The sequence below is a fragment of the Myodes glareolus genome, chromosome 20 (genome assembly GCF_982192425.1).
Source record: "Myodes glareolus chromosome 20, mMyoGla1.1, whole genome shotgun sequence".
Taxonomy (NCBI): Eukaryota; Metazoa; Chordata; class Mammalia; order Rodentia; family Cricetidae; genus Myodes; species Myodes glareolus.
The window spans coordinates 35,089,185-35,114,391 of record NC_142045.1 but is presented as its reverse complement, the minus strand read 5'-3'; the positions used below and the strand labels follow the sequence as shown (position 1 = coordinate 35,114,391).

General features: G+C 41.1%; 1 protein-coding gene across 2 annotated transcripts; it reads right to left on the bottom strand.

Moving 5' to 3' along the window:
- Nucleotides 1-8,898: 8,898 nt before the first annotated feature.
- Nucleotides 8,899-23,288, bottom strand: Pcdh18 (protocadherin 18). Of its 2 annotated transcripts, none has more exons than XM_048424669.3 (4): nt 20,351-23,288; nt 19,488-19,576; nt 19,232-19,395; nt 8,899-10,831 (listed from the first exon to the last, which is right to left on the bottom strand). In XM_048424669.3, exons 1-4 carry the CDS (start codon nt 22,835-22,837, stop codon nt 10,164-10,166), a joined length of 3,408 nt encoding a protein of 1,135 aa, XP_048280626.1. In that variant the 5' UTR covers nt 22,838-23,288; the 3' UTR covers nt 8,899-10,163. The 2 variants fall into 2 exon arrangements, with proteins under 2 accessions (XP_048280626.1, XP_048280628.1); XM_048424671.3 differs by having other exon boundaries at nt 19,488-19,573.
- Between the last annotated feature and the right edge of the window lie 1,919 nt (nt 23,289-25,207).

Genomic DNA, 25,207 nt, shown 5'->3' with positions numbered 1-25,207 from the left:
TGGGTTGTCCCTATGAGAGGTTGACTGAGGAAGAAAAGACTAGGGCCTACTTATTGATGGTTCTGCATATTATTCAGACACTATCCAGAAGTGAGCAGCTGCATTCATCCTTACAACTCCTTTCAGGGATATCCCTGAAAGGCACTAGCAGAGGAAAATCTTCACAGTGAACAGAGCTTCCGACAGTATGCATGTCATGCGTTTTCTTTGGAAGGAGAAATGGTCAGATGTGCGATTGGTCACTGATTCATGGACTGTAGCCAATGGGTTGTTTGAATGGTCAGGAGCTTGAAAAGAGCATGATTGAAAAATTGGTGATAAAGACATCAAGGCCAAAAGCATGTAGATAAATCCCTCCAAACGGGGAAAGACGTGAAGATCCTTGTAAATTTACCCATGTAAATGTTTATCAGCAAGTGATTGCTGCTGAGGAAGAGGTCAATGATCAAGTAGATAGGATGTCCTAGTTTGAGTTTTTATTTCTGTGAAGAGACACTATGACCATGGCAACTCTCTGTAGCAAGGAGGGCTTGTTCATCCTGGCCACCCAGAACCAAAATAATCACACAGAAACTGTATTATTTGAATTACTGCTTGGCCCATTAGCTCTAGCTTCTTATTGGCTAACTCATACATCTTAATTTAACTCATCTCCATTAATCTGTGCATCACCACAAGGTTGTGTCCTACCATCAAAGTTCCAGCATATCAGTCTCTGGCAGTGACTCCATGACTTCTCCGTGACACCACTTCCTTTCTCCCAGCATTCAGCATTCACCACCTAACTCTGTTCCCTGATAGCTCTACTATAGGGTTAAAGCAGTTCCTTTATTAACCTATGATATTCACAGCATACAAAGGGGAATCCCACATCACTTCCCCTTTTCTGTTTAAATAAAAGGAAGGTTTTTAACCTTAACATAGCAAAATAACATATATAAAATAGGTATCAAGCAATAATTACAGTTACAATATTTATATCTACTTTATCTTTTATCATAACTAAGGAAAAGTATAACTATAAACTCTTCAACTCCATCAAAGACTCCAGAAGAATATAATATTACCTAAGTAAACAGGAAGTACATTATAAGCAACTTCCAAAACTCTAGAATTGAAAGAGACATCTCACTACCTGGACAGTCACCCAAAGTTCTTCTGTACCATTGGAACATCCATCTTTAGCCTACAGGCCCATAATATCCTAAAGACTTTTCTACAAAGCAGGAAATTTCAAAGATAGTTCTGCCTATATTGGGAGTTTGTTAGTCACTTTCTTCTGTGTTCTGAAGAATGTCTAGCAGACTCTTTCATAAAGCAGACACCCCGAAGTCAATGCAGGACTAAACTACATTCTACTTTTTGGTGCTCTTTGTTTTCTCAAAATTTACTTTTTGTAATTACCCTGCTCAACTTGCTCCTTTTCCTTATAATTTTTCATTAGGTTGACTACCAATATTCACACAACAAAATTTATATTAGGCTGTTTTGAAATTTCTTCCCCTAAGAGAATTAATCCAAGACTCTTCACTTAGCCTCAGGCAAACTCTTCAGACAAGGGCAAAAGGCAGCCACTTTCTTTATCAAAATATCTCAAGAATAATCATTAGGCAATACACTAAAATTCTCCTCCTCTAAAATCTCTTGAGTGCATCCTCCATGATTCAAATATCTCTTAGCATCTCTGTCTTTCATGATTCTATTAGTTTGACCCATTAAGCAGTGCTTACAGTATTTTACTGCTTTCCAAAGTACCAAAGTTCAAATTCCTCCAAACAAACACATGTACAGGCCTATCATAGCAACACCACAGTCCCTGATATCGACTTCTGTCTTAGTTTGAGTTTTTATTGCTCTGAAGAGACACTGTGACCACAGCGACTCTTATAAAGAAAACATTTAATTGGGCTCTCATAATTTCAGAGGTTCAATTCATTCATTATCAACATGATGGGGAGTATTGCACCATGCAGGCAGGCGTGATGACAGCTACATCTTGATCAAATGGCAGCAAAAAGTCCACTGAAAGTCACACTGAGTGAAGCTTGAGCAAAATAATCCTTATAGTCCACACTAAGAGTGACACACTTCCTCTAACAGGTCCCCATCTCCTAGTAGTGCCACTCCCCTTGGGGGGGCTACTTTCTTTCCCACCATCAGGTAGGATGTCCCATTCTGTGGACAATTAATTTTTTTCTCCAGCCATCCCTGTCATTTCCAAATAGACCATGATCAAAGTGGTCTTGGTGGTTGAAATGGGGCTTATGCATAGACTTGACAACATGTACTTCTAACATACCAGGCTGAGTAGACTACAGCTACTGCTGAGTGCCGGATCTGCGAAGAGCAAAGACCAACACTGAACCTCAGATAGTGCACTATTCCCCAGGGTGAGCAGCAAAAATCCTGATGACATTAGACCACTTCCTTCATGGAAAGGGCACTGCTTTGTTCTTGCTGGAGTAGATACTTCCTCTGCATATGGATTTCCCTTCCCTGAATGCAATGCTTCTCCCAATACCATTCATGGACTTATCCACCATCATTATATTCCACGCGGTATTGCTTCTGATCAATGAACTCACTTCCTAGCCAGAGCAGAGTGACAGTGGGTCAAGGGTCATGGAACCCACTGGTCCTACCCTGTTCCTCACAATCCTGAAGCCTGATAGAAAGATGGAATGGCAATTTGAAGCCACAGTTACAGTGACAATTAAAAGGCAGAAAACCTTGAGAGGTGAAGCAGGGGGTCTTCAGAAAGCAGTGTATGCTTTGGATCAGCACCTAATATGTGGTATGTTTTTTTCCCATAGCCGGGATTTACAGATGCAGGAATCAAGGGATGGAAAAAGAAGTAAGTTACAATCACTATCATGACCAAGTGACCCACTAGGAAAGAAAAAGCTTCTTATTCCTGAGACTTTAAGCTTTGTTGACCTAGACGTTTTGGGCCTGAGTTGAAGAGTGTTCTTTCTAGGAGCCACAACACACATTCTCTTGAACTGGAAGTTCGGCCTTCCCTCTGGCCATTTTGGTCTTCTAATGCCTTTAAGTCAACAAGCTAAGAAAAGAGTAACAGTATTAGAAGAGATGATTGATCCAGATGACCATGGGGAAATTAGATTGCTTCTCTACAAAGGAGTTAAGAAAGATTATGTCTTTAGTATGGAAGACCCTTTAGGGAATATCTTGGTGGTAGGTATGATGTCCTGTTCTTAAAATTAATGGGGAATCACAACAATCTAATCTAAGAAGGATGGCAAAAGGCAGAGATCCTTGAGAAATGAAGGTAAGAGTCACTCTTCCAGGAAAAGAGCCAAGACCTGCTGAGATGCTGGTTGAGGGTGGAGAAAATAGGAAACGGGCAGTAGAGAAAGGTAGTCATAAATGTGAACTAAGGTCACATTACCAGTTACAGAAATGGGGATTATACCTGAGACAAGTGTTTCTGTTACATTTTGTTAAGAATGTAGTTGCATATACATTGTTTTCTTTCCTCAATTTCTTCATTATGTAATATAACATCAATTAAGAGAATATCAATTGTTATTGTATTTAAGTTTGAAATACCAAAAGAATTTCCCTCAAAAAGCATTAGCACCTACTCTACATTTTCAATGTGTTTGAGGTTATATGAGAGATAGTTGTATCATGTCTAATCATGACCTGATTAAGTGTGCAATATGTTTATGATTGTTCATGGAATACTGTCTTAGTTTGAGTTTCCATTGCTGTGATGAAAGACCGTGACCAAAAGGCAAGTTGTGATGGAAAGGCTTTATTTGACTTATACTTCCACATCACCATTCATCAACAAAGGAACTCAGCACACAAACTCAAACAAGTAGAAGCTGGAGGCAGAAGCTGTTGCAGAGGCCACAGAGGGGTTCAGCTTACTGACTCTACCTCCGTGATTCACTAGCCTCCTCTCTTATAGCACCCAGGACCAACAGCCCAAGGATGCACCTCCCACAATGGGCAAGGCCCTTTCCCCGTCCATTACTAATCAGAAAATGCTTTAAAGCCAGATGTTATGAAGGCATCTTCTCATTTGAGGGTCTCTCCTTTCAGATTACTATATCTTGTGTCAGGTGAACATAACACTATCCAGCAGAGATATTTAAATCATGGTTTGGCATGATTATGACCTAGTTATTGTTTTGATTTGGAAATTAATCATGACATCAGGATATATGATTGTGTGTTGACAAGGGGCAGACTTGTGATGACTATCATTGGTTATCAGCTTAATTATATCTGGAAATAACTAAAATTCAAAAATGGAGGAGCACATCTGTGAGGGATTTTTGCTTAATTTGTGGTGGTAAAACAGATTAAAGGCAAAACTTTTAATCCAGATCTTCTGAGGTGGGAAGAGCTGCCTCTAATCTGAGTCATGCCTTTTGCTGGAATCCTAGATAAGAACATGGAAGAAGGAAGGTTTTGATCTTTGCCTCGATTGTTTTCACCTTGCTGGCAAGTCCATTCCTTCACTAGCATTAGAGTCTGCTTCTTCAGGATTCTAGGGTATTCTGAAGATCCACAGGGATATCCAGCCTCATGGACTGAAGATTTGTTGGATTCTTGGGCCTTCCATTCATATGCAGCCATTGTTGAATCACACGGCTGAACCACAGCCTGGCAATCAGTCTAATAAATAACACACACACACACACACACACACACACACACACACACACACACACACACACACTTATTTATAGATAGACACATTCTATAGTTCAACTCTCTAGAGAACTCTGACTAATACACCCACTGCCACTGCTAAGTTTTTCCCTAGTTTGCTTTTTCATGAATTGCTCAGCCTATTCCCTTATAAAACACAACATGCTGCTCAAGGGTATCTTTGCTCACAGAGAACTGAACTCTCCCATATCAACCATTAATCAAGAGAAAGCTCCACAGTCCTGAGTGCAAGACAACCTGATGGAGGCATTTTCTCAGTTGGAATTCCCCCTTCACAGTGTATCAGGTTGACAAAAACTACCAGTATCTAACACAATTTACATGAAGTTGCGCAGATAAACTAGGACCTAAAACACTCTTTAACACAATGGCTCACTTCCAAAGAAAAGATCTGCATTGTTTGTCTAGAATATGATGTGGCGATCTATTTTCAGCAGCAGAGTGTACCTTTCAATACAGCAAGAATGGACCTAAGGATTTTAGAAAGCTTTCTTTCATTCAGATAAAAGCACTTTAAAATGTAATGGGGGCTATATTCTCCACCATCCCTGCTTTAGGAGACTGGCTGTCCAGTCAGCCAAGGATAAAGAACAGAAAGCTTGCTCCCTAGAGATTGGGATACCTGGCCCCTTTCCCTCAGTTGCCTGTAATCCAGGACCAAGAAGCTCAAGGAATGAGGAAATTTCCTCCCATGCTCTGTTCAAGTCCTTCTTGCAAAGTTCATGATTGCCAGAACAAAGGAGACACCAACAGCTCACATTTTTACCCTCCTATACTTAATCTGAAGGCTTCATACTTCAGTTACTAAAGTTGTCTCTCTCACACACACATACACACACAGAGAGAGAGAGAGAGAGAAAGAGAGAGAGAGAGAGAGAAATAGAGAGAGGAGAAAGAGGCATAGATAATAAAGGACTTCTCTTAATATTCTGTTTTCTTTTTCATTTAAATTCAATTATTGTAAAAAATCTAAGTTCACCTTCCAGTTTAACTATAAATACCAAAAAGTATTTTATATTTTGGAAAATATAAAATACTTTGTATCCAAGTGTTTTTAGACACTTAAAACATAAACTATAAAACTTAGAGTCAAAACAAAACTTCTTTTGTTCTTGACTTTTGTGAACTTACCTTGCTACTAAACTAATGGATCAAAAGGGTGAGGTTTACTGAGAGGGAGAAGTGTTAGCTTTGTATTTAAAAAATATGCTAATCATACTGCTAACAAGGAAAAACACTAGAAAATGCTAAAATCTAAGTGGTTATGTGAAAGCTATACTCCAGTGAAAATTTGGAGATGGGAGCTATAAATGTGGGCAGCAGGATACATTACTAAGGAGGAATACCATTAAAGAAATAAATTGAAGAGATAAAAATCTGAGGAGGCAAACAAGAATTAAAAGCGTTTTTCAGAAGCAATAAAGAGAAATAGAAAACTATTATTTTAAAGCGCCAGAGGAGGTTGTATTCCAAAATTTTAAAAATCAGAAAGTATGAATTGCAATTTTTAATGATGTCAGTCACCCATAAAATGTTCTACCATATCCTCATACTGTGTAAGATAGAATATAATAAAGTGTAACAAATTAATGAGAACTATTTACCACCACATTCACAGTTACTCTAGGTTTAATCTATACTGTAGGCTTAGTCCCTATTAATCATTTCAGATTATATATATTAAACCATGTCATCAATGATTTAAAAGGCAAATGAAAATATAATTCAAGCAATAAAGATATTTGATTATATCATGCTCTATGTGACTCTAATAAATGTGAAATAGTTTTGAAAATGACTCTAAGAATTGAACTGTACTACACAACTCTTCAGTGATCTGTCAACCCTAAAAAATTAAACAAAAATCTCAATTTGTATAGAGATACATAAATACTTCTGTTCGCCACAACTAGAGATAACTTATCATATCCTAAGTGTTCACAGTTAGGTTGATATCTTATACTTTCACAGTGTAAGATACCTTATGAATCCAAAACAAGTTTAGTTCTCTGAATTTAATCTGCAATTTAAAATATAAACCATTTGGGGTTGGAGAAACAGCTTGGTGCTTAAAGTACTTACCAGACAAGCATAACAAATAGAGTTAGATCCACAGAATCCACGTAGCAGGTGGCCATGGTGGACTCCTTGGAATCTTGCATGGTGAATAGATCCAGAGGAGTATTAGATCAAAATGGCTAGCAAGGTCAGCCATATCAAAGAGCTCTGGTTTCACTGAATGACCCTGTCTTTGTGAATAATGTAGAACAATGGAGGATGATTCCAGACATCAATCTCAGATCTCCACATGCATTTATGAATGTGTGTCATACCCATGAGAAAATGTATGCACAAGAAACACACATGCATGCATACACACTCACACACACATACACACAACATGGAAAAAGAATTCATTCAGATTTGCTACCTTTTCCCAAATGTTTACACTTATAGAATGTTGAAAAGCTTCACATAAATCAGTAAACCTTTTAATTTTTACACAGAATATTCATCACTCAGCCTGAGCCTCCTTGATCTTTGATTCTGTGTTGCCATGTTATTGACATATCCTGAGTTGGAGCAGGGCTGTCAGGACAGAAAAGAAAGCATGCAAATTTGTTGCATACTGAGGAACACCTGCTTCACTTGTGTGAAACCATGCCAGGTTTGAGACACACTACTCATGCATGCAATCGATTCCATATGAAATTACTTGCTCCTCTCATAATTCACAGTTCTTTGAATTTCAATGCGACAGTAATTTCAGTTGAGCGTTGAAAATTCTCTAAATTAGTAGGAAAAGAATGCAACCAGGATTTCAAACTGATTTTGCTTTGTGTGGATCTCCCCGTAGCTTCAGTTAGACAAGAGGAGCTTTAATAATTACATATTAGTAGGTGGTGAGTGTGATTCACAGAAGACAGGAGAAGAGATGCCAATGATTAACAGAGCTTTAAGCCACAGTCTGTTAAGTACTAGGAAAAGAAAGAGTGAAGACTAAATCACGATGTGAGTGACCTGTGAAAAGTTGGAGTACATCCCAACTTTCCGTAGGCACTAGTTACAGTGAGGATCTGGGAAGCAGCATGGTAGGTGTTACACTATATTTCTTGGAAGACAATTTCCTTGGTGGACAATTGCTATTGAGTAATATTGAAAGGAATCCACTGGGGCCAATGGAAATTAGGAATAATAAATGAGAAAGACATCCTTAATTATGAATTTGTTTGTTTCAGCCAACGCAGAACGTACAACTAGAAAGAACTAGGAGATAAAAAGAAATAAGATGTGAGACCATGGTAAATGCACATGACATCCTAGTATTTGTGAAAATATTACTGGGGAAAGGAATGTGAGAAATAATCTGAAATCATGCACTAATACTCCCTTAATCTGTTGGCATGGGAAGCAAACATAACCAGAGAAGTCAGGAGAACCCAGTGGTTGGAGGCATGAAATGCCTTGTTTGGAGATACTATGTTTTATTTATTTCATATTATTCAAAAATGTCTATTTCTCGCTTTGCTCCTTTAAATTACTGCTGGTGTTATGAATTAAGAGCAGTGAAGTTAGAAAGTCTTTCTTAATGATCGTATGTACTGAAGGGAAGTGGAATTGAAAGGGAAAATGTATTTAAATAGGCTTTGCTTTAGTGTGTGTGATCTATTGAAAAATAAACAGAAAATTAGTCTGTAGCTGCAGTACCACCAATTGAGACAAATGTGCCTTTTGGAAGAGATAATATATTCTATTTAATATGGGACTCCTGTGAGAATTTAAGTACCTTAGTTTTAGCCATTTTGGGGTTATCTCAGATAACATGGCAGTCCCTGTTGAGAAACCAAGGTGGGTATTTTAGCCTCTTGGAAAGCTTGTGAGGCTATCCTTGTTTCTTCTTGCTCAACTTAGTGTGACCTGTTCTGAGAAAGGCTTCTGTAACTAGAGTAATACTAAAGCTGTTAATATTTGTGTTTTTGTTTACATCGCAAATTCATTTAGATCACATAATGCAGAAAAACCCAATCAATTACTTTCATTCCTATGACTGCTCTCTGTCTCATTTCATTTCCAGTGTGTTCCAAGCCACTTAGCTATTCCCTTTCTGTCATTTGATGCCCAACGCTGAATCCCTGCTCGGGGAGAGTTTTGAGCACACAAAGTATTTAAAACATCAGAGCAAGAGGTGACTTATACAGGTTTTTAGTTTTGCTTTAATTTTCCTTTTATTTTCACTGACAGTAAAATTTTCAGGAGAGTACAATCAAGATAGTGTATTAATAGAAATAACATTCATAGAAGCTTGAACATAAATGATAAGAGTCATAATAAGGATCTCGCGTACCAAGGCATTCCACACGGAAGATAACAGCACAATAAATAAAGTTTTCATTTGTCACACGATAAATCAAACAAAATTGCAGTAACCAAAACATGACTTTATAAATGTTCATATGCTAAAAATACAAGCAAATCCATAAAAGCATGCACAAGAGACAAAAGCTAAACGTGAATAATTATAGCCAAAAAAGACAATGCAATCGATACAAATGTTCAAGTACGATGAGAAGAGAGGGAGAGATTCAAACAGGAATTTCAGAAAAATCAATTATGTTTACTAACCTGGGTGGGGTAGGGGCAGAGTGCTGACATATCTGTCACTGTTTATTAACACTCCTTGCTGGTAGAATACATACTGTATTCATTTAGAGTACAGATTCCACTTCATTAGATCATATTCCATATGCCAAGGTTTAAATCAGATTCGCTGTTTAGTTTAAATTGTAAGCAGACATTTTTCTGCTGGCAAAATATTCGCAAGACCAAGCTCATCATCACTAGGAAGAAGTCCCTTGTCACTGCGTTCCCACAGATACCGCAGGATGGTTCTAGATCTAATTTTTTTTATGCCATTCTTCCATTTTGCTGTGAGAAGTGATCTATCATAGCTAAGAGAATGCAGTGAGAATGTTAATCATAATATTGTTTACTATGTCTAACGATATTTAATTTTTTTGTAAATATTGAAAAGCAAGTTCCATTGCTTAATGAAACTAAGAATTTCCTATGCATTAGTGGGGTTGTTCATAAAGCATAATAATTCTGCCCCAGCTTAACTAATCTAAGCAGTACCTTTGGTTGAAAAGGATATAGATTCAAATAGTGGCTAGTTTCTGCATGATTAGGAAAACATGTTTGTCATGGGAGTAAAAAAATAAAATTTGTCTGTTAAATTACACATAAATATAAGGTACAAATGTATTTTTAAAATACAGATTAAAATAATCACACTTGCATCGTGTACATACGAAAATACAGTATTTAATATTCAATATACACAGACACATTTATGATAAATGCAACTATTTGGCAACGCCAGTTTTTTTTTTTTTTCGGGGTTTTTCCTGTCCCCTACTTCCACACACATGAAAACACAAAGGCTCCGCTAAAGTCCCCTAACTCTGGCGGACATCTTGAAGCAGTTTGTTGATCTCGGCCACCAACTCACTGGCATCCATGAGTTCGTGTTTCCCATCACTAAGATGGTTGAGCACATTGTCAAAATCATCTTCCTCATAGTTTTCAGGGATCTCCTCCATGGCTGGCAGCCACTTGGAAGAAGGCTGCACACTGGAGTGAGTCCCCAGAGAGGTCCCAGAGCTGCTGGTGGGGTTCTGAAAATGTGTGCTGGCTGCCCAGGCCGCAACCCCTTGTGGGTAACCCCCAGTTTTGGCCTGTGCAGGACCCTTCCGACGTTCCAGGGAGTTGGACCGGTCCACTTCGCTGCATTCAGAATAGGTATCTAGGGATGCAGGGAGGAGGCGCTGGAACACACTGCTCATCTCTGAAAGCAGAGATGATGTGCTGGAGTCCCCCGAGTCCTCATCACTGGGGGAGTCCTTCCCAAAGGTGGAAAAGCTCTTTTTCTTCTCCCCAGATTCTGCAGGCTGGCTGTCATCATCGAGGCCCTGGTGTGAGAGCTGCTGCTGAGGCTGCGCTGGGAATTCTTCTCCGGGGATGAACATGTTGCTTCTGTAGTCTGAGGACGGCGAGGGCAGCGGGGGCATCCAGCACTGGTCAGAGTGACCCAGGACCCTGCACTCCTCTGTGCACAGCCTCATTGCTAGGAACAAACAAAGCAAGGAGGGTCCGTTAGTATATAGGGCAACACTCTAAGTCGTAGGGAATGCCATTTTATTCTTAGAGTTGAAAGAGAAGGCTTTGTACTATTGTCATGATGCTAGTCTGTCATTGCACACATTACATAGAAATTTACATCAGTTAAATTTCATGAATATGTTTATGGACTAGTTACCATATTTACTGTTATATCCCTCCACATATTTAAAGGAAGGGGGTAATTATTTTTGGTAGTCTACTCTGAACATAAGAAATCAGATCATTATGTATATATTATTTATACATATTATTTGAACATAGAAATGAGACTGTGTATATTGTCTGCATCCCATCCTGATGGAAGAGCAGAGAACAGGCCTGGTACTGTTGTTCATTCAAGCATGAACATGGCCAAAAGACTCAAGGCTCGGGTGATCAAACAAAGGATGAACATAAGTCTGGGCAGTGGTGAGGCACGCCTTTAATCCCAGCACTCGGAGGCAAAGGCAGGCAGATCTCTGTGAGTTAGAGGCCAGCCTGGTCTGCAGAGATAGTTCCAGGACAGCTAAGGCTGTTACACAGAGAAACCCTCAAAAGAAAGAAAGAGAAAGAAAGAAAGAAAGAAAGAAAGAAAGAAAGAAAGAAAGAAAGAAAGAAAGAAAGAAAGAAAGAAAGGAGGAGGAGGAGGAGGAGAAGGAGGGGAGGGAGGGAGGGAGGGAGGGAGGGAGGGAGAGAGAGAGAGAGAGAGAGAGAGAGAGAGAGAGAGAGATGAGCATGCGCTGTAGAATGACAACAGCAAGAAACTGATTTTAAGGTGAGATCTTTTGTTGAAATATCTTCAGGTGACCTCTCCAATGAATCTTCCATTAACTTTCTTAATAAGAACTTTCCACCCATTTTTTTGTTTAAATGGAGGCACTAATTATGGCTCTCCAGTTACCATCTGCATTATATCAGTCTCTCTGAAGGGTTTAATGTTTGTTTGTTTGTTTGTTTGTTTGGTTGGTTGGTTGGTTGGTTGGTTTTTCTAGACAGGGTTTCTCTGTAGCTTTGGAGTCTGTCCTGGTACTTGCTCTGCAGACCAGGCTGTCCTCAAACTCACAGAGATCCACCTGACTCTGCTCCCACATGCTGGGATTAAAGATGTGCTCCACCGCTGCCCAGTCTTCTCTTAAGCGTTTTACACATTATTCCCTGACTGGTTAATTAAAATAGCAATGCAGTATGTTCTTAACTACTACCTTAGGTATCTTGAGTTGGCCTGTAATAAGGTCTTTATTTCAAGGTTTGAAATACATTAATATTTAATCACATAGAAAAGTGACTGGAAGCTGAAGACGACGAAAAGCACATTCTTTAACTCTCACGTATGTTCCAGTTCCCTAGTGGGCTGTGAGCGGTCACATTCCTAGAAAACACTACAAATGAGAAGAGCAGGAAAATATAGAGCAGCTAAACTGGATACAACCTGAGATATGTAAGGCTATGCAAAAATGTAGTCCATAGAACAACCACTTCTTTCAGAGGAAAACTTGATCTTTCAACATCTTTACATTTTAAGACAAAGGACAGAATTTCTGAAAATGTAAAGCAGCCCTCATATCTGAAAGAAAGCAGAAGATGCATGCTAGCCATAGGGACATGGTCGGCACTGACTTTATAGTGCTAACTACTGAGAGCGGATTTCCAGCTTGGTCAGTTGAAATTATGACAGCCACGCTGCTTACTAGGGGAAGCAAGTCACCTACTATGTGCATAATACCTTCTCTACAGGCTGGTAGAAGAGCTGTATAGAGATTGTAGTCAGGATAATTTGTGGATGAAAAGTGAGCAGAAGGGATATATAATGATGTCCTTTAACTACGTGGAAGTCACTGCTCTTTATCACTGATCTTCACTCTAATTCTGGTCTTTAGCTCCCTCTGAACCTCCATTCTTAATAGAAACAGGAAAAATTGAGGAACACAACTGAAAATAAGTACAGTAAGAGAAGGGGCCAGATTGGTATAATTCCAAAAGTTGCAAAGCGTGAAAAGAATGCTAGGATCAGAATGAGAATTGAGGTAGGGATCCTTTTTCTTAGAGGACTGTATGGTCATTATGCAATGAAGAAAGATTCAACTGAACAAACCAGGGGATTTAAACAAAAATCACAGGTTTCGATGACCAATATCCATACTATGCCACATGGAAGTGTTTGTTAACTCACATTCTCATCCATTCAGTAGAGTAAACAGTAAAGAAGTGGAAAAGCAGCTAATAAAACCAGCACCTAGATTTCCTCAGCAGAGAACTCTCATCGTGGCAATACCCCCAATCCTGGGCCGTGCTTTGTCCTCTGAGTCTCTAAACATGAAACGAACAAGACCTGTGTATTGTCTGCCTCCCTTCTGGATGAAAGAAAGGTGAACAGAGCCTTCTGTATTGTTGTTCTGGCCCTTAACTCTGGGTCTTTAGGCTTGGGAAGAACTTCTTTGCAGCACCACCTCATTTGGCTGTTATTTCCTTTAACAAGGACAAAAAATTTGATCCTGAGGATCCTGACCATACACAAACTGTCTCAAAACCTGAACACAATTGGTGCGGGAGAATTATCTGTATTCTGTCAATCATGTATTTTAATAAAACGCTGATTGGTCAAGCAGGAAGTATAGGCGGGTCAACCAGACAGGAAGTAGAGGTGGGGCAATGAGAATAGGATAAGGCTAGGGAGGAGAAAGCTCCCCCAGCCATTCCTGTGCAGACCACTGAAGAGGCAGCATGTGAAACTGACAGCTGGAAAAGGTACCAAGCCATATGGCTAACATAGATCAGAATAATGGGTTAATATAAGTTATAAGAGTTAACAAGAAGCCTGAGCTAATGGGCCAATCAGTTTATAACCTAATGTAGACTCTGTGCTATTTTCCTTGGGAGTTGCTGGCTGTGGGGCACCGGGCGGGGCAGAAACCCCAACAAGCCGGCCCCTCATGTTACACACCATGAACCTGTAGGTAACAAGATAATATACCAATTTGACCCATGCGACTAACACAAACCTCTCAGGAGTGATTGTGAAGTGGTGAATGATATTTATAGCACAATAGATTAGTGAACATTTAATTTATGCAATAATTAATTGGCTGGAGAGATTTGCCAGTGCTTAGAGCACTTGCTGCCCAATGACAGGGACCGGATTTAGCATCCTCAGAAACCATGGACATGCCTAGTGGATGTGGCAGTTCACCTGTAACTCCTGCCTTGGACAGTAGAGACAAGGTCCAGGTGGATGTGGCAGTCCACCTGTTACTCCTGCCTTGAACAGTAGAGACAAGGTCCAGGTGGATGTGGCAGTCCACCTGTTACTCCTGCCTTGGACAGTAGAGACAAGGTCCAGGTGGATGTGGCAGTCCACCTGTTACTCCTGCCTTGGACACTGGAGACAAGTTATCTCCAGAACATACTAGCTTGCTAGACTACTGATATCCAAGAACTCTGGGTTTGGTTGCAAGGTTCTGCCTCATTGAATAGGATGGAAGAGCTATTGAGGATGATTGTAAGCATTATTGCAGAACCCTAATGCATGGGTACCCCCCCCACAGGCACACATATCACACAAATATACCCATATATGTACAAACATACATAGACTCAAATGTACACCACACACATGTTATTGAAAATGGGGGAAAAGGAGAATTTATGGAGGCAGAGTGATGGAAAGAATAGCAAAAATGGTGCCGTGGGAAAGAAAGGTGGAGAATGAAAGGGAAAGGGGGTTGTTGAGAGGAGCAGAGGAAAGGATGTTCCTTGTTATGGATGTTCTAATCTCACCCCTAACCCTTGAGTTCAGCTACTGGACAGTGCATGCGTGGTTCAGTGCTGAAAATGTTCCATACCATATGCAAGGATCTAGAGAAGCTGAGCAATGGCCATCTTCTCTGCCATCCTTGGGAGGAATATTTGAAAACTCTCTTGAGGGATAGCTTTTATGGTGATAGTGACCGGTGAAAAGAGAAGGTGTCCTGCACCACTATATGACTGTGGATTTTATTAATGTCCTGTACCTTACAAGTGTGGCAGGAAGCAGGGAATGTAAAAGAGAACTTCAGTCAAGCCATTAACTCTGAAGTAGCTAGTAGGTCATCCTTGAAAATCCCATCAATTATGGGTCGTTTCAGTGCCTGGCTGTCAAAAGGGCTACGACCTAGTTCTGAGCCACACATCAAAAAGGATATCACAGACACCCAGGTAAAGCAGCAAGTGAGATCACGCCTGGGATATGTAGAGAAAGGGAAAGGAGTGGATGTGAACACGGGTACCTCAGAAGACAGAGCAAAGTTGAAAGTAGTATGTGAGCAGCATTAGGTGCACAAAGCGAGGGGAAAGGCAATTTTCATATAGGAAGTACAGTGCGTACAAAAGAAGAGAAGCCTCTCTGCCTGTTGTAAAGGATTCAAAACAGACATGATTGAGATTCGGCCGAGAGTGCGTTTCAGTGGACTTGGAATACAAAGATAATAGTTGCGCTTAGTGTTGCTGAGCAACGAGGGTCAGGGATTGACTTTGAGCCACACAAAAAAAAGTGATTTAAAATGTTCTGAGAAGATTGTGAAACTGTATAGAGTAGACATCTGACAGTGGGAGGAGCCAAGAGACGTGAAATAGCAGCATGCCCACTGGAACAATAAACCAGCCATGGGAGGAAGGCCAGGAGCTATGGGAGGGGCCAGGAGCCATGGGAGGGGCCAGGAGCCATGGGAGGGGCCAGGAGCCATGAGAGGGGCCAGGAGCCATGGGAGGGGCCAGGAACCACTGAAAACCCCTGCTAGAAAAGCAGAGTAGAATAATGGAAAATGAGTATTTGAAGGACTCACAGATGAAAGATGTTAAAGAGTAGAAGAGACGGAATCAGGAGAAGTAGAAAAAAGACCAGGCAGGGGAGCCTGTGCAAACCATCTCTTGCTATAGCAGACACTGGGAACATGGAAGCGTTGTGCACACATGCTTAGTGCTGGAGTTCAAAGTTGAATGAGGAGGAAAGAAAAGAGCTGACGAACACGAGCCAACGGACAAAAAAAAAAATGCATGTTTGTTTAGCTGCTCAAAAAAAAAAAAAACTACATTTGTGTGGGAATTGGAAGAATGAATAACCAGAAATGACCCTGTTGGCAAGCCATGCAGGGCAGCACAATCTATGTTTGCTCACGAATCAATGCAGAAAACCGGTTGGAATGAGATACTCCAGTCCTAAAAATATACATACTTTAGAAATTTGTGCTGATCTCTGTTAAAACGATTCAGATGTGGACCAACATTTTTCCCCTTCTTGAGGTATTTTCTGGGTAGATACTTCTGAAAACCACAAGTTTTACAACCTAACGCGCCTGCAGAATTGCCAGAATAAACAGGAGTGTAGTATCTCGGCACAGTGTCACCTCAATGATGATCATGGTTCAAAGACAGTTATCTCTGTAGACACTTAGCATGCACTGCAATCTGCGCTGGCCAAACATGGGCATAATGGCAGCATCATCAAACTCTGCTCATTCTCAGTTCTCTGTAACTTGAGAATAGCTCACCCACATGTAGAAGGAGGAAACAACTGAGACAGGAATGTGTCTCTTATGACATACGTGATTAAAAACACACATGCGTGCACATACACACATACACAAAGGCTGTAATTTTGGACAACTATGTGATAATGACAGAGATTTAAACACTTAATAAGTAAGACTGACTGATTTCTAGAGTTTATCTTTGCCTACCTATAGTTAACCCAATCTCTTTGCTCTTTAATATTTATTACTAGTATTTTAAATCATTACTGAACTAAAGGACTAGATAATGCTCCTGCCATGAGCATATGAAAAGATGATAACTTTGGAAATATAGGAAAAAGGGAAAGATGACTGTCTCTGCTTTTTTTTTCTAAAAGAAAACACAGATGAGAAGCATTGGGAAGAGAGACAGCACAATTTTGACTTGCATGGCCTTCTCGATTCAGTTCCCAGAATTGCAAGTAATGAAGGAGTAAATAAATGCATGGGTACACAGATACTACACTTACAGTTAACTATTCAAATTATATGATTTTAGAATTTAAAAAGACATCAGATGTTGTTTAGGTCTACAAATGGCATGGTTATTTTTCTGGAATTATCTATTTTTTATTCTCCATTTTATTGCCAAGATAAGTTAAAATTCCAATAAGTGAACCAAAGCATTTAAAAATATCTTCACAATATTGATGATATGACCATGTGTTCCTGTTTAGGAAATAATCTAATCTGGGAAATTCTGCTATTCTGCTCTAGGGCTTTGTCAGAATCATAACATAACAGAATCATAGAAATCCAGTGTCCTACGTCATTATATAAGCCAGAAAAATAAAACTAATTCTCTGAGTGTGGTGTCTTGGTTGGGGCATATACGTTCCTTTAGATACTTCAGAGATTTGTCTCCAAATTGGTCTAAAGAATCTATAAGTTTAAAATAATAGATTCTATGGTTGACTGCGCAAATATAGGTTGTCATGCACACAGTGTGTCTTATTGAAACTAGACATCCTTCCTATACATTTGCCTAGCCAGAGAAAAGGTATCTATCATTGTAATAACTCAACTGAATGAGCAACACTTCGTGGTTGCAGAGAGACTGGTATAAAGGATATAAAAGCAAACATGGGTCTAGGGAGATGGCTCAGTGGGTAAGAGCACTGCTGTATAAGCAAGAAGATCTGGCTCAGCACCATGTACAAGCCTGGCATTAGAGGGCAAAGACAAGTGTCTTGGAAGCTATCTGGTCAACTGGCTAGCTGTATCCAAAAGCCTCTGAAGGAGACATACTCTCCCAAGGCAACAGGCAAAGAGAAAAATAGAAGATAACCACTGTCATCAGCCCCCTACATGGAAACACATGGGTAAACACACACGCACATGTATGTGCATGCACACATACACACAGAGAGAGAAAGACAGAGACAGAGAGGGAAGAAACAAGCTAGACCTTTTATTTAAAAGAAAACACTTGTTATTTAAATACGTCATGGATTAGTGATTAGAGGTATGGAAATTGACTCATATCTCACCATCTCATTCCCACCAGGCACAGCCTGCCTGACTGAGATACATTATTGTAACCTTTTTAAGCGTCCAGGATTCAAAGCTGAAAACTCACATGAACACAAAGGCCATTGCCACCACCACAACTGACTCCAAAGAGCATAGCATCAATGCTTTCAAAATGATAAGAGCTTATTCACTGACATGTGTAGAAAGTCAACAGTCATCACTATAGCTAACTCCAGTGTCAAAGCCTGGTACCAAGGCAGGTAAAAAGACACCATATGAACCCAGAGAAGCCTTGGACACAGCTGGGAAGAAATCTGCTGCTGATTAGCTAGTGCTACTGTGATTCCTATAGCTCATGAAAGCTCAAATAATATTTATTGAACTCCTGAAATGACTGGTAAACTCCCTTATATTTTCTATACTTCTTTATCTTTACCAAAAAAAGGAAAAAAAATCATGTTAGACAGAAGTAAGATGGAAGCAAACTATTGCTCTTTTTCTCTGTGTGTATTGTTAAGTGACAGTCATTTGATTGACGGTCGATGGATTTAGACATGTGGATAGGCAGAGAAAAACATCTGCGTTCCTAAGGGTTGATTTCTTACTGCAGCCCTTAGCCACAAAACGGCTCCTGATATTCTCAGTATTTGTCCAGTTAGATCAGTGTTTCTGCTGCACAATTAGAGGTAACAGTCACGAAGGAAAAATTGGTTCAAAACTTAATAGCATCTCCTCTACCTGGCCGTGTGCTTTATAAATCCCCCTTTGGGTTTGTTTTCCTCCTCCATTGCTGGGTAGACTCCAAATGAGAAGTGGCATGAAATATGCTTCCCTCACCACCTACAAAGGTACATTCCTTCACCTATTTTTAGTGCTTAAAGTATACCCTTTCCAGGGTATTTTAGTCTCTGATTTGGTGAGTTGGTTCCCATCACAGGAAATGCATCCTCCAAATTATAGTCCAGCTCACCACTGTTCACCAAACAGGCTGTCTGAACACAAACAGCCACCCAGCAATTTTCTAGAGTTGCTCGGGAGTGCCCTATGGCACTGCTGGATAGGACAGAATGAGGAGGGTAGCAGTTTGCTTTTCTTCCCTGTTCTCACTCCTTCCTTTATTAAGCCCTCATAGTCGCTCCTTCTCTACCAGCTGCTTATTGTGGATTTCGAGAAGAAAAAAAAAAAACTGAAATTGTCTCATGCTCATTCACTGTTAACAGTGTGCAGATGACACCCACTTTAGTGAGAAGGATAAAGACAGCAGAAGCAGCAACATGGGAGAAGCTGTCCATCATCCTGGGGTTGTGGTAGCTGTGAAAATAAAGATTTAGCTATCATTTTCCTCTTACCTGCTGGGATTCTTCCATCCGTGAGAAAGAGGTCACTGAATCCTTCCCCCAGCAGCCTGTCTATTGGAGAATCTCGCCCCAAATCATAATCACTGTCTCCTGCTTCACTGTCTCCACGGCCACTGTCTTTCAAGCTAAATTTATCCATGTCTTGAAGGGCATATCTAGAAAGATCAGTGAAACCATAAAACACAATTTTCTTCTTCAGCATTTACGTTAACTTGAGACAACAGCTTAGACAAAGGACAATTCATACCTATAGCTCCTGGAATATTTGTTTCCACGAAAACTTGGCCTTGGCTGATATTGCCCCTGATGAAGCATGGAGAGAAGCTGGGAAACCTGCTGGAAACCAAAGAGACAGAGCTGATTTCTGAAGAGTGTGTGTGAAGGGGGGAACTCTCAAGCATTCACAAGGGAAAAGGAGAGGCTTGTTGTTACATGCTTAGCTCACAGTATCTGTATGTCAATGATTTACATATGTTAGACCATGCAGAATGTGCAGCCAGCCAGGAAACACAGCTAAAATATATTGCAGGGAGAGTTGGATAATTTCAAAACACAACTGAGTTGCTCATTCTTGAAATACTTGCTTTTAAATAGCTGCCTTCTTTTACAGTTCAGATAAAACGGTCAGACATTAAAAAAAATACTCCAAAAAAAAATCCAGTAACATACACTACCTCGTTAAAACAATGCCAGAAAACCATGTAAAGTTTTACAAGGACAGCATGCATGGGAATGAGATTCTGAAGGCCCAGGATCTTGACATTTTTAGGAGAGATTTTTAACAAAGAGACTAAGTGGATCCCTTTTCTTTTTTTTTTTTAACTTCCAAGCATCTTATCTTACTCTGAGAAGTGAAGGAACTCATTAGAGAGTCCTGTGTGAGCTTCATATTTATCCTCTGACATCACACATATTACATGCAAGTGAATTATTTATTAAAAAATAGAGTATATGACAAAGGGTGTATTTGAGATAGGGACACACTGTGAATTGAGTCCTATGGGAACTGGATATTGCTACTTATCAGTGACAGTCTTAAAAGTGTGCATACTGCTCAGCCTCTGAGCACTAACAGCTGACCATGCTGGGCGATGTAGACTACGTTCTTACCTCAACAGCAGGGGTGGCGTGGGTAAGTTCTAGTGAGAAATTCTCTGGCACGTGGTTTGATGAGATGGTCACCAAACTGTTGAGTGACTGGTGACTGTTCTGACTCTGGCGGCTGCCCATCTGCCCCCTTTCCAAGGTTGGGGATGAAGATGGAGAGGATCTGTGATGAGATCTGATGGGCAGTGTGCCATTGATGGTGGGTACCAGTGTAATGTCTCCTTTGTGAATCTGCCTGGATGGCCTCTTGGGGTGATGCTGGTAAGTGGATTCTGCCACCCTGCAGTTGTAGGATCTGGTGTCTTTCTTTTCCCGGTTACACCTCGTGGCAAAGAGTACCATAATAACCAATAACACTGCACAGATTGCTCCTAAGGAAATAATTATGATCATGGACACATCCAAGGATGCTTGGCTGACAGAGGTCATGGCTGTGCTGGTCACAGATTCTGCGTAGTCGAAGATCATGCACTTTAGAAGGACTTTCGTGTGAAGAGGAGGGTTGCCTTTGTCCTGGATGATAACAGAGAGCGCCCATTCAGTGGAGGGAAGGGATTCCATGCTGACATTGGTATGAATGTCACATGATCTGGGATCCATGATGAAGACGTTCTCCTCATTACCTGCTACTATGGAGCAGCTGAGCTCAGCATTTGCACCAGAGTCTCTGTCAATCGCCCTTATTCTTGTGACATGAAAGCCACTTTCAGCCCCCTTGGGGATGGAGATTTCTGCAGTATTATTGTGCATGGCGGGCCCTATCACCACAGGGATGTTATCATTCTCATCAATGATGGTCAGAACGACTGTGGTATTGCTTGCAAGCTGCTTCTGGCTGCCTCCATCCCTTGCTTCCACCACAAACGTGATCTGACTTACTTCTTCATGGTCAAAGATCCTGAGGGCATAGATGGCACCATTAGATGGGTCAACGGTTACATATGTGGTGATGGAACTTCCCAAGACAAAGCTCTCCAAAATGGTGTATGTCACATGTCCATTTTCCCCGAGATCTGGATCTGTGGCTGTCACCGTGGTGATATAGGCCCCTGGGGAGTTATTCTCAGAGATGGCAAATTCATATCGGCTCCTCTGGAAGCGAGGTGGATTGTCGTTTATGTCATTGATTTGAACAGTAAAATGTTTCACTGAAGAGAGGCTGGGTGTGCCCTTGTCCTCAGCAATCACAGTCAAACTATATTCAGATCTCTTCTCTCTATCCAGCGTGGCATTGGTCAAGATTAAGTAGTTGTTTTCATATGACTTCTGAAGTTTAAAATGTCCATGCCCGTGAAGTTTACAGATTATTTCTCCATTCAGCCCAGAATCCTTGTCTTGAACTCTGACAATGGCAACAAATGTATCAATGGGATCCCCTTCTAAAACATAAGATACTTCTTCTTTTCCAGGGGGCATAAGGTTTATGCTAATTTCAGGTTTATTGTCATTGACATCCACCACCTTAATTATAATTTTGCAATGAGCAGGAATGGAATTGGGACCCAAATCTTGGGCTTGAACATCAATCTCGTAGGACTTGGTGACTTCATAATCCACTGGCTTGAAAAGGGTCAAATGTCCCCTTTCCGAGTCGATCTTAAAAGTCTCTATAATTTTGGGAGACACGTGACTGCTGAAAGAATACACGATTTTCCCATTGGCGCCCTCATCTGGATCGGTGGCATTTAGATCCAGGAGCAAAGTTCCAACTGGGGAGTTCTCTAAGAGTTGTATTGTGTAAGAGGGCTGTTCAAAGGCAGGGCTGTTGTCGTTGGAATCCGAAATGCTTATTTTCAGAACGGAGGAGCCAGACCTCTGGGGCACTCCCATGTCGGAGGCCGTGAGCTGAAGTTCGTAGCTCGCCTTCAGCTCGCGATCCAACTCCCTCACCACTATGAGTTCAGCGTATTTGGCCCCGTCTGTCCTGGTCCGCACTTCGATACTGAAAAAATCATTGGCAGAGAGCGAGTAGGTGTGGAGGGAATTTTCCCCCACATCTGGGTCGAACGCACTGTCCAACGGGATTCGAGTCCCGACTGCCGCGCTCTCCGATATCTCAATGGGAATGATGGGTCTTGAGAATTGAGGGGAATTGTCATTAATGTCCAGCACGTCCACTTCAATATGGAAGAGCTGCAAATGCTCGGTCGGCAGAGTGAGCACATCAAACTCTATCGAACAGTTTAAGTTTTTTTGGCATAGTTGCTCGCGGTCGATTTTAGCCCCTATGCTGATTTCTCCGGTATTCTCATTTACCACCAGGAGAGGAGAATTCCCCCGTGGCATGGCTCGAAAACGAACGGCTGAAGGGTTCGGTAGCTTCAATAAAACGTCAGCTACATCTTCTGATAGTCTAGCAATTACCGATCCGACCCTCTGCTCCTCATAAATCCTGTATTTCAGATTCTTACCCAAGACATCGTAGCTGAAAAACGCCATCGCAAGTGCAAGTGCGAATCTAAAGTGCATTTTAGTATTCATTTGGTGCATTGGTCGGTTCCTATATTCCGTTCCCAGGGCGAGTTAAATCAGCCCGGCAATCCCAGCAACTTCCTCCCCGCCACTCAGAGCTGTAAGCCACATCAGGTCTCTGAGACTTGAAAGCGACTCTCAATCACACAGCAATTAGCAGCTCGCAAACTTCAGTTTTCATACACACCGTGTTGCGACTTCCGGACAGGAGCGTGAAGTCCTCTCCTGGTGGGGGTGACCGCCAGTCCTCCCGGCTGGGAGCAGCGTGTCACCTCGGCCTGGCTTCCCGCGTGGACTCCGTCCCCATCTATTGCAGGGTGCTGGCGGAGTCTGCAGTGTGTCTTTCCCGGGCGATTCTTGATTTTTTTTTTTTCCTTTCCTTTTCTCTGCTCGCCTGCAGACTAAACACCCGTGATTGCTGACTCCAGTCTGAAAAATCTCTACAACTTCACTTCAACTCAGACAAAGCTCTTTGCCTGGCGTGTGTTGAATCGCTTCCAGCCAATCAGCGAGCTTCCAAATCCGAAGCTGCTGGAGTCACCGGAGCGAGGGAGGGCGCGCGTGGAGGGTGGGAGCGGGAGGGTGTCGGGCGCGGGCTAGGGACTGGCGGGGGACGCGGGAGCGCGGCCGGGGGTGGGCTTCAGCCCTCCCCGCCCCTCCTCCATCCTCCATCTACTTTCTTCAAGCGTGCCGCGACAAAGGGGAGACAAATTACAGCAGGGAAAAAAAAAGAAAGAAAAAGAAAAAAGAGAGAGAGAGAAGAAAAGAAAGAAAGAAAGAAAAAGCCAGGGAAAAAAAGAAAGCAGGAAAAAAACTTTAAATCAACTTCTGGTCGCCTGTATTTATATTGGCACATTAAATAGTTCTTTTTTTCTTTATTGCCCTTTTCTTCTGCCACAAACATGTAATCATCTGCTTTTCGGGGTCCCTTAAACGCTGGTTTCACTTAAAATACCTCCAAGCATTTTGTCGGTGGAGGAATTTAATAAAATGGGAAAACTTGCTTCTAATTATGCACTTTCCCCTCCCCCTCGGCAAATACTTGGGTCTTTTCTTCTCCAAGGAGAACAGGAGCCGATTTTCTTGGAGCTCTGTTTTAAAGAGCAGCCCAAGTGGAGAGGTTTCATTTTCTGTCTTCTTTCATCTTTACTCTTTGAAGATAAGAAAGGGGCTATCTTGCACTCCTGGTGTCTCTTAATTAGCAAGATTGAAAGGAACACCTCAGAATTTGGAACTAATTAACAAAGTAATTCTGCCTTATTTCAACCCTTTCTTTGGTTTGAGCAAAATTGTGTCTGATATTTCTTTGTCTTGCACTTAAAAAACAAAATCCTATTTATCTTGGGTAAAAATTGGTAGTTTTTGCCTAGCGAATTCTACCAACAGAATCTTACCTACCCGTAGTGAGTTTTCACAATGAGTACAGAGGGGACATGGACTCAATACTTTACAAGTCAAATTTTTATACTATATACATTATTTATGAAAACAGTTTCCAGATATGTATTTTAAAAAACCCAAAGGTTGTTTACACTGAGAAATAAAATGCCTGAGCTGAAAATTGCATTTTGTGTGCTTCAGAGTGCTGGAAATATCTCAGGAGGTTGGTGCTGTATCCAGGTCACAGAGTCGATATGGTATTCTTATTTGAAAATATGATTATTTATGATGTTCCTTCTGCTCTGCGGCTTCTTTTTAAGTTTATCACTGTAGCTCCATTCTTGCTCCCCTCCCCCACCCTCTGCATTATTCCCCAGCCGTCTTCTGCCACTTGCATATTCCCTGCTTCACAGAATCTGCCTGTAACTTGTTTTCCATTTATTTTTCTCCCACTCTATTTTGACCCCCAGAAACACATTTTTAAAAAAAGTAATTTTCCAATTTTTCCACTTTGCTTATTCTCAGCAGAACTCAGCTAAAGTCACCTGAGAGGGCTCTTCCCAAAGAAGAAATCAGAGGAGTCCCAGCACGAACTCGCCTTGGTTTTAGGCATTCAAAAGCATTTTATAAGCCATTGTCTTTCTTCCCCCCTCCTGAAACCCGTGCTGTGTGGCAAATTGTGCAGAATGGGAAGGCCCATAATGAATGTGTTTATTGCTGGGTCACGCTGATGAACACTCTGCCCCCATGAATAACGCCATTTCACAAGTTTGCAACCCTTTCAAATTGCTGATCCCCAAACCCTATAGACAAACTCTGAAAACCACCACAAGCAACCGGGACTTTAGAAATCCACAGCCATCTGGCCTAGATCGCTAACAATCTGAGCCAATAATTATATCAGTTGAGGCTTTAGTGAACCCCTCTGTAAAAGTCAAAGAAGCAAAGAAAGAAATCAGTGACTATTCAAATTTGGGGGGGTGGGTGCTCCAAAGTAATCTAATTTCA

What these genes read in the sequence shown, in the direction of transcription:
- Pcdh18 (XM_048424669.3), bottom strand. Translation starts at nt 22,837, where the DNA reads ATGCACCAAATGAATACTAAAATGCACTTTAGATTCGCACTTGCACTT. An exon ending in AAATATTCCAGGAGCTATAG is followed by an intron (nt 19,396 to 19,487) that starts GTATGAATTGTC and finishes TGATCTTTCTAG; the next exon opens with ATATGCCCTTCAAGACATGG. An exon ending in GGATGGAAGAATCCCAGCAG is followed by an intron (nt 10,832 to 19,231) that starts GTAAGAGGAAAA and finishes GTTTGTTCCTAG; the next exon opens with CAATGAGGCTGTGCACAGAG.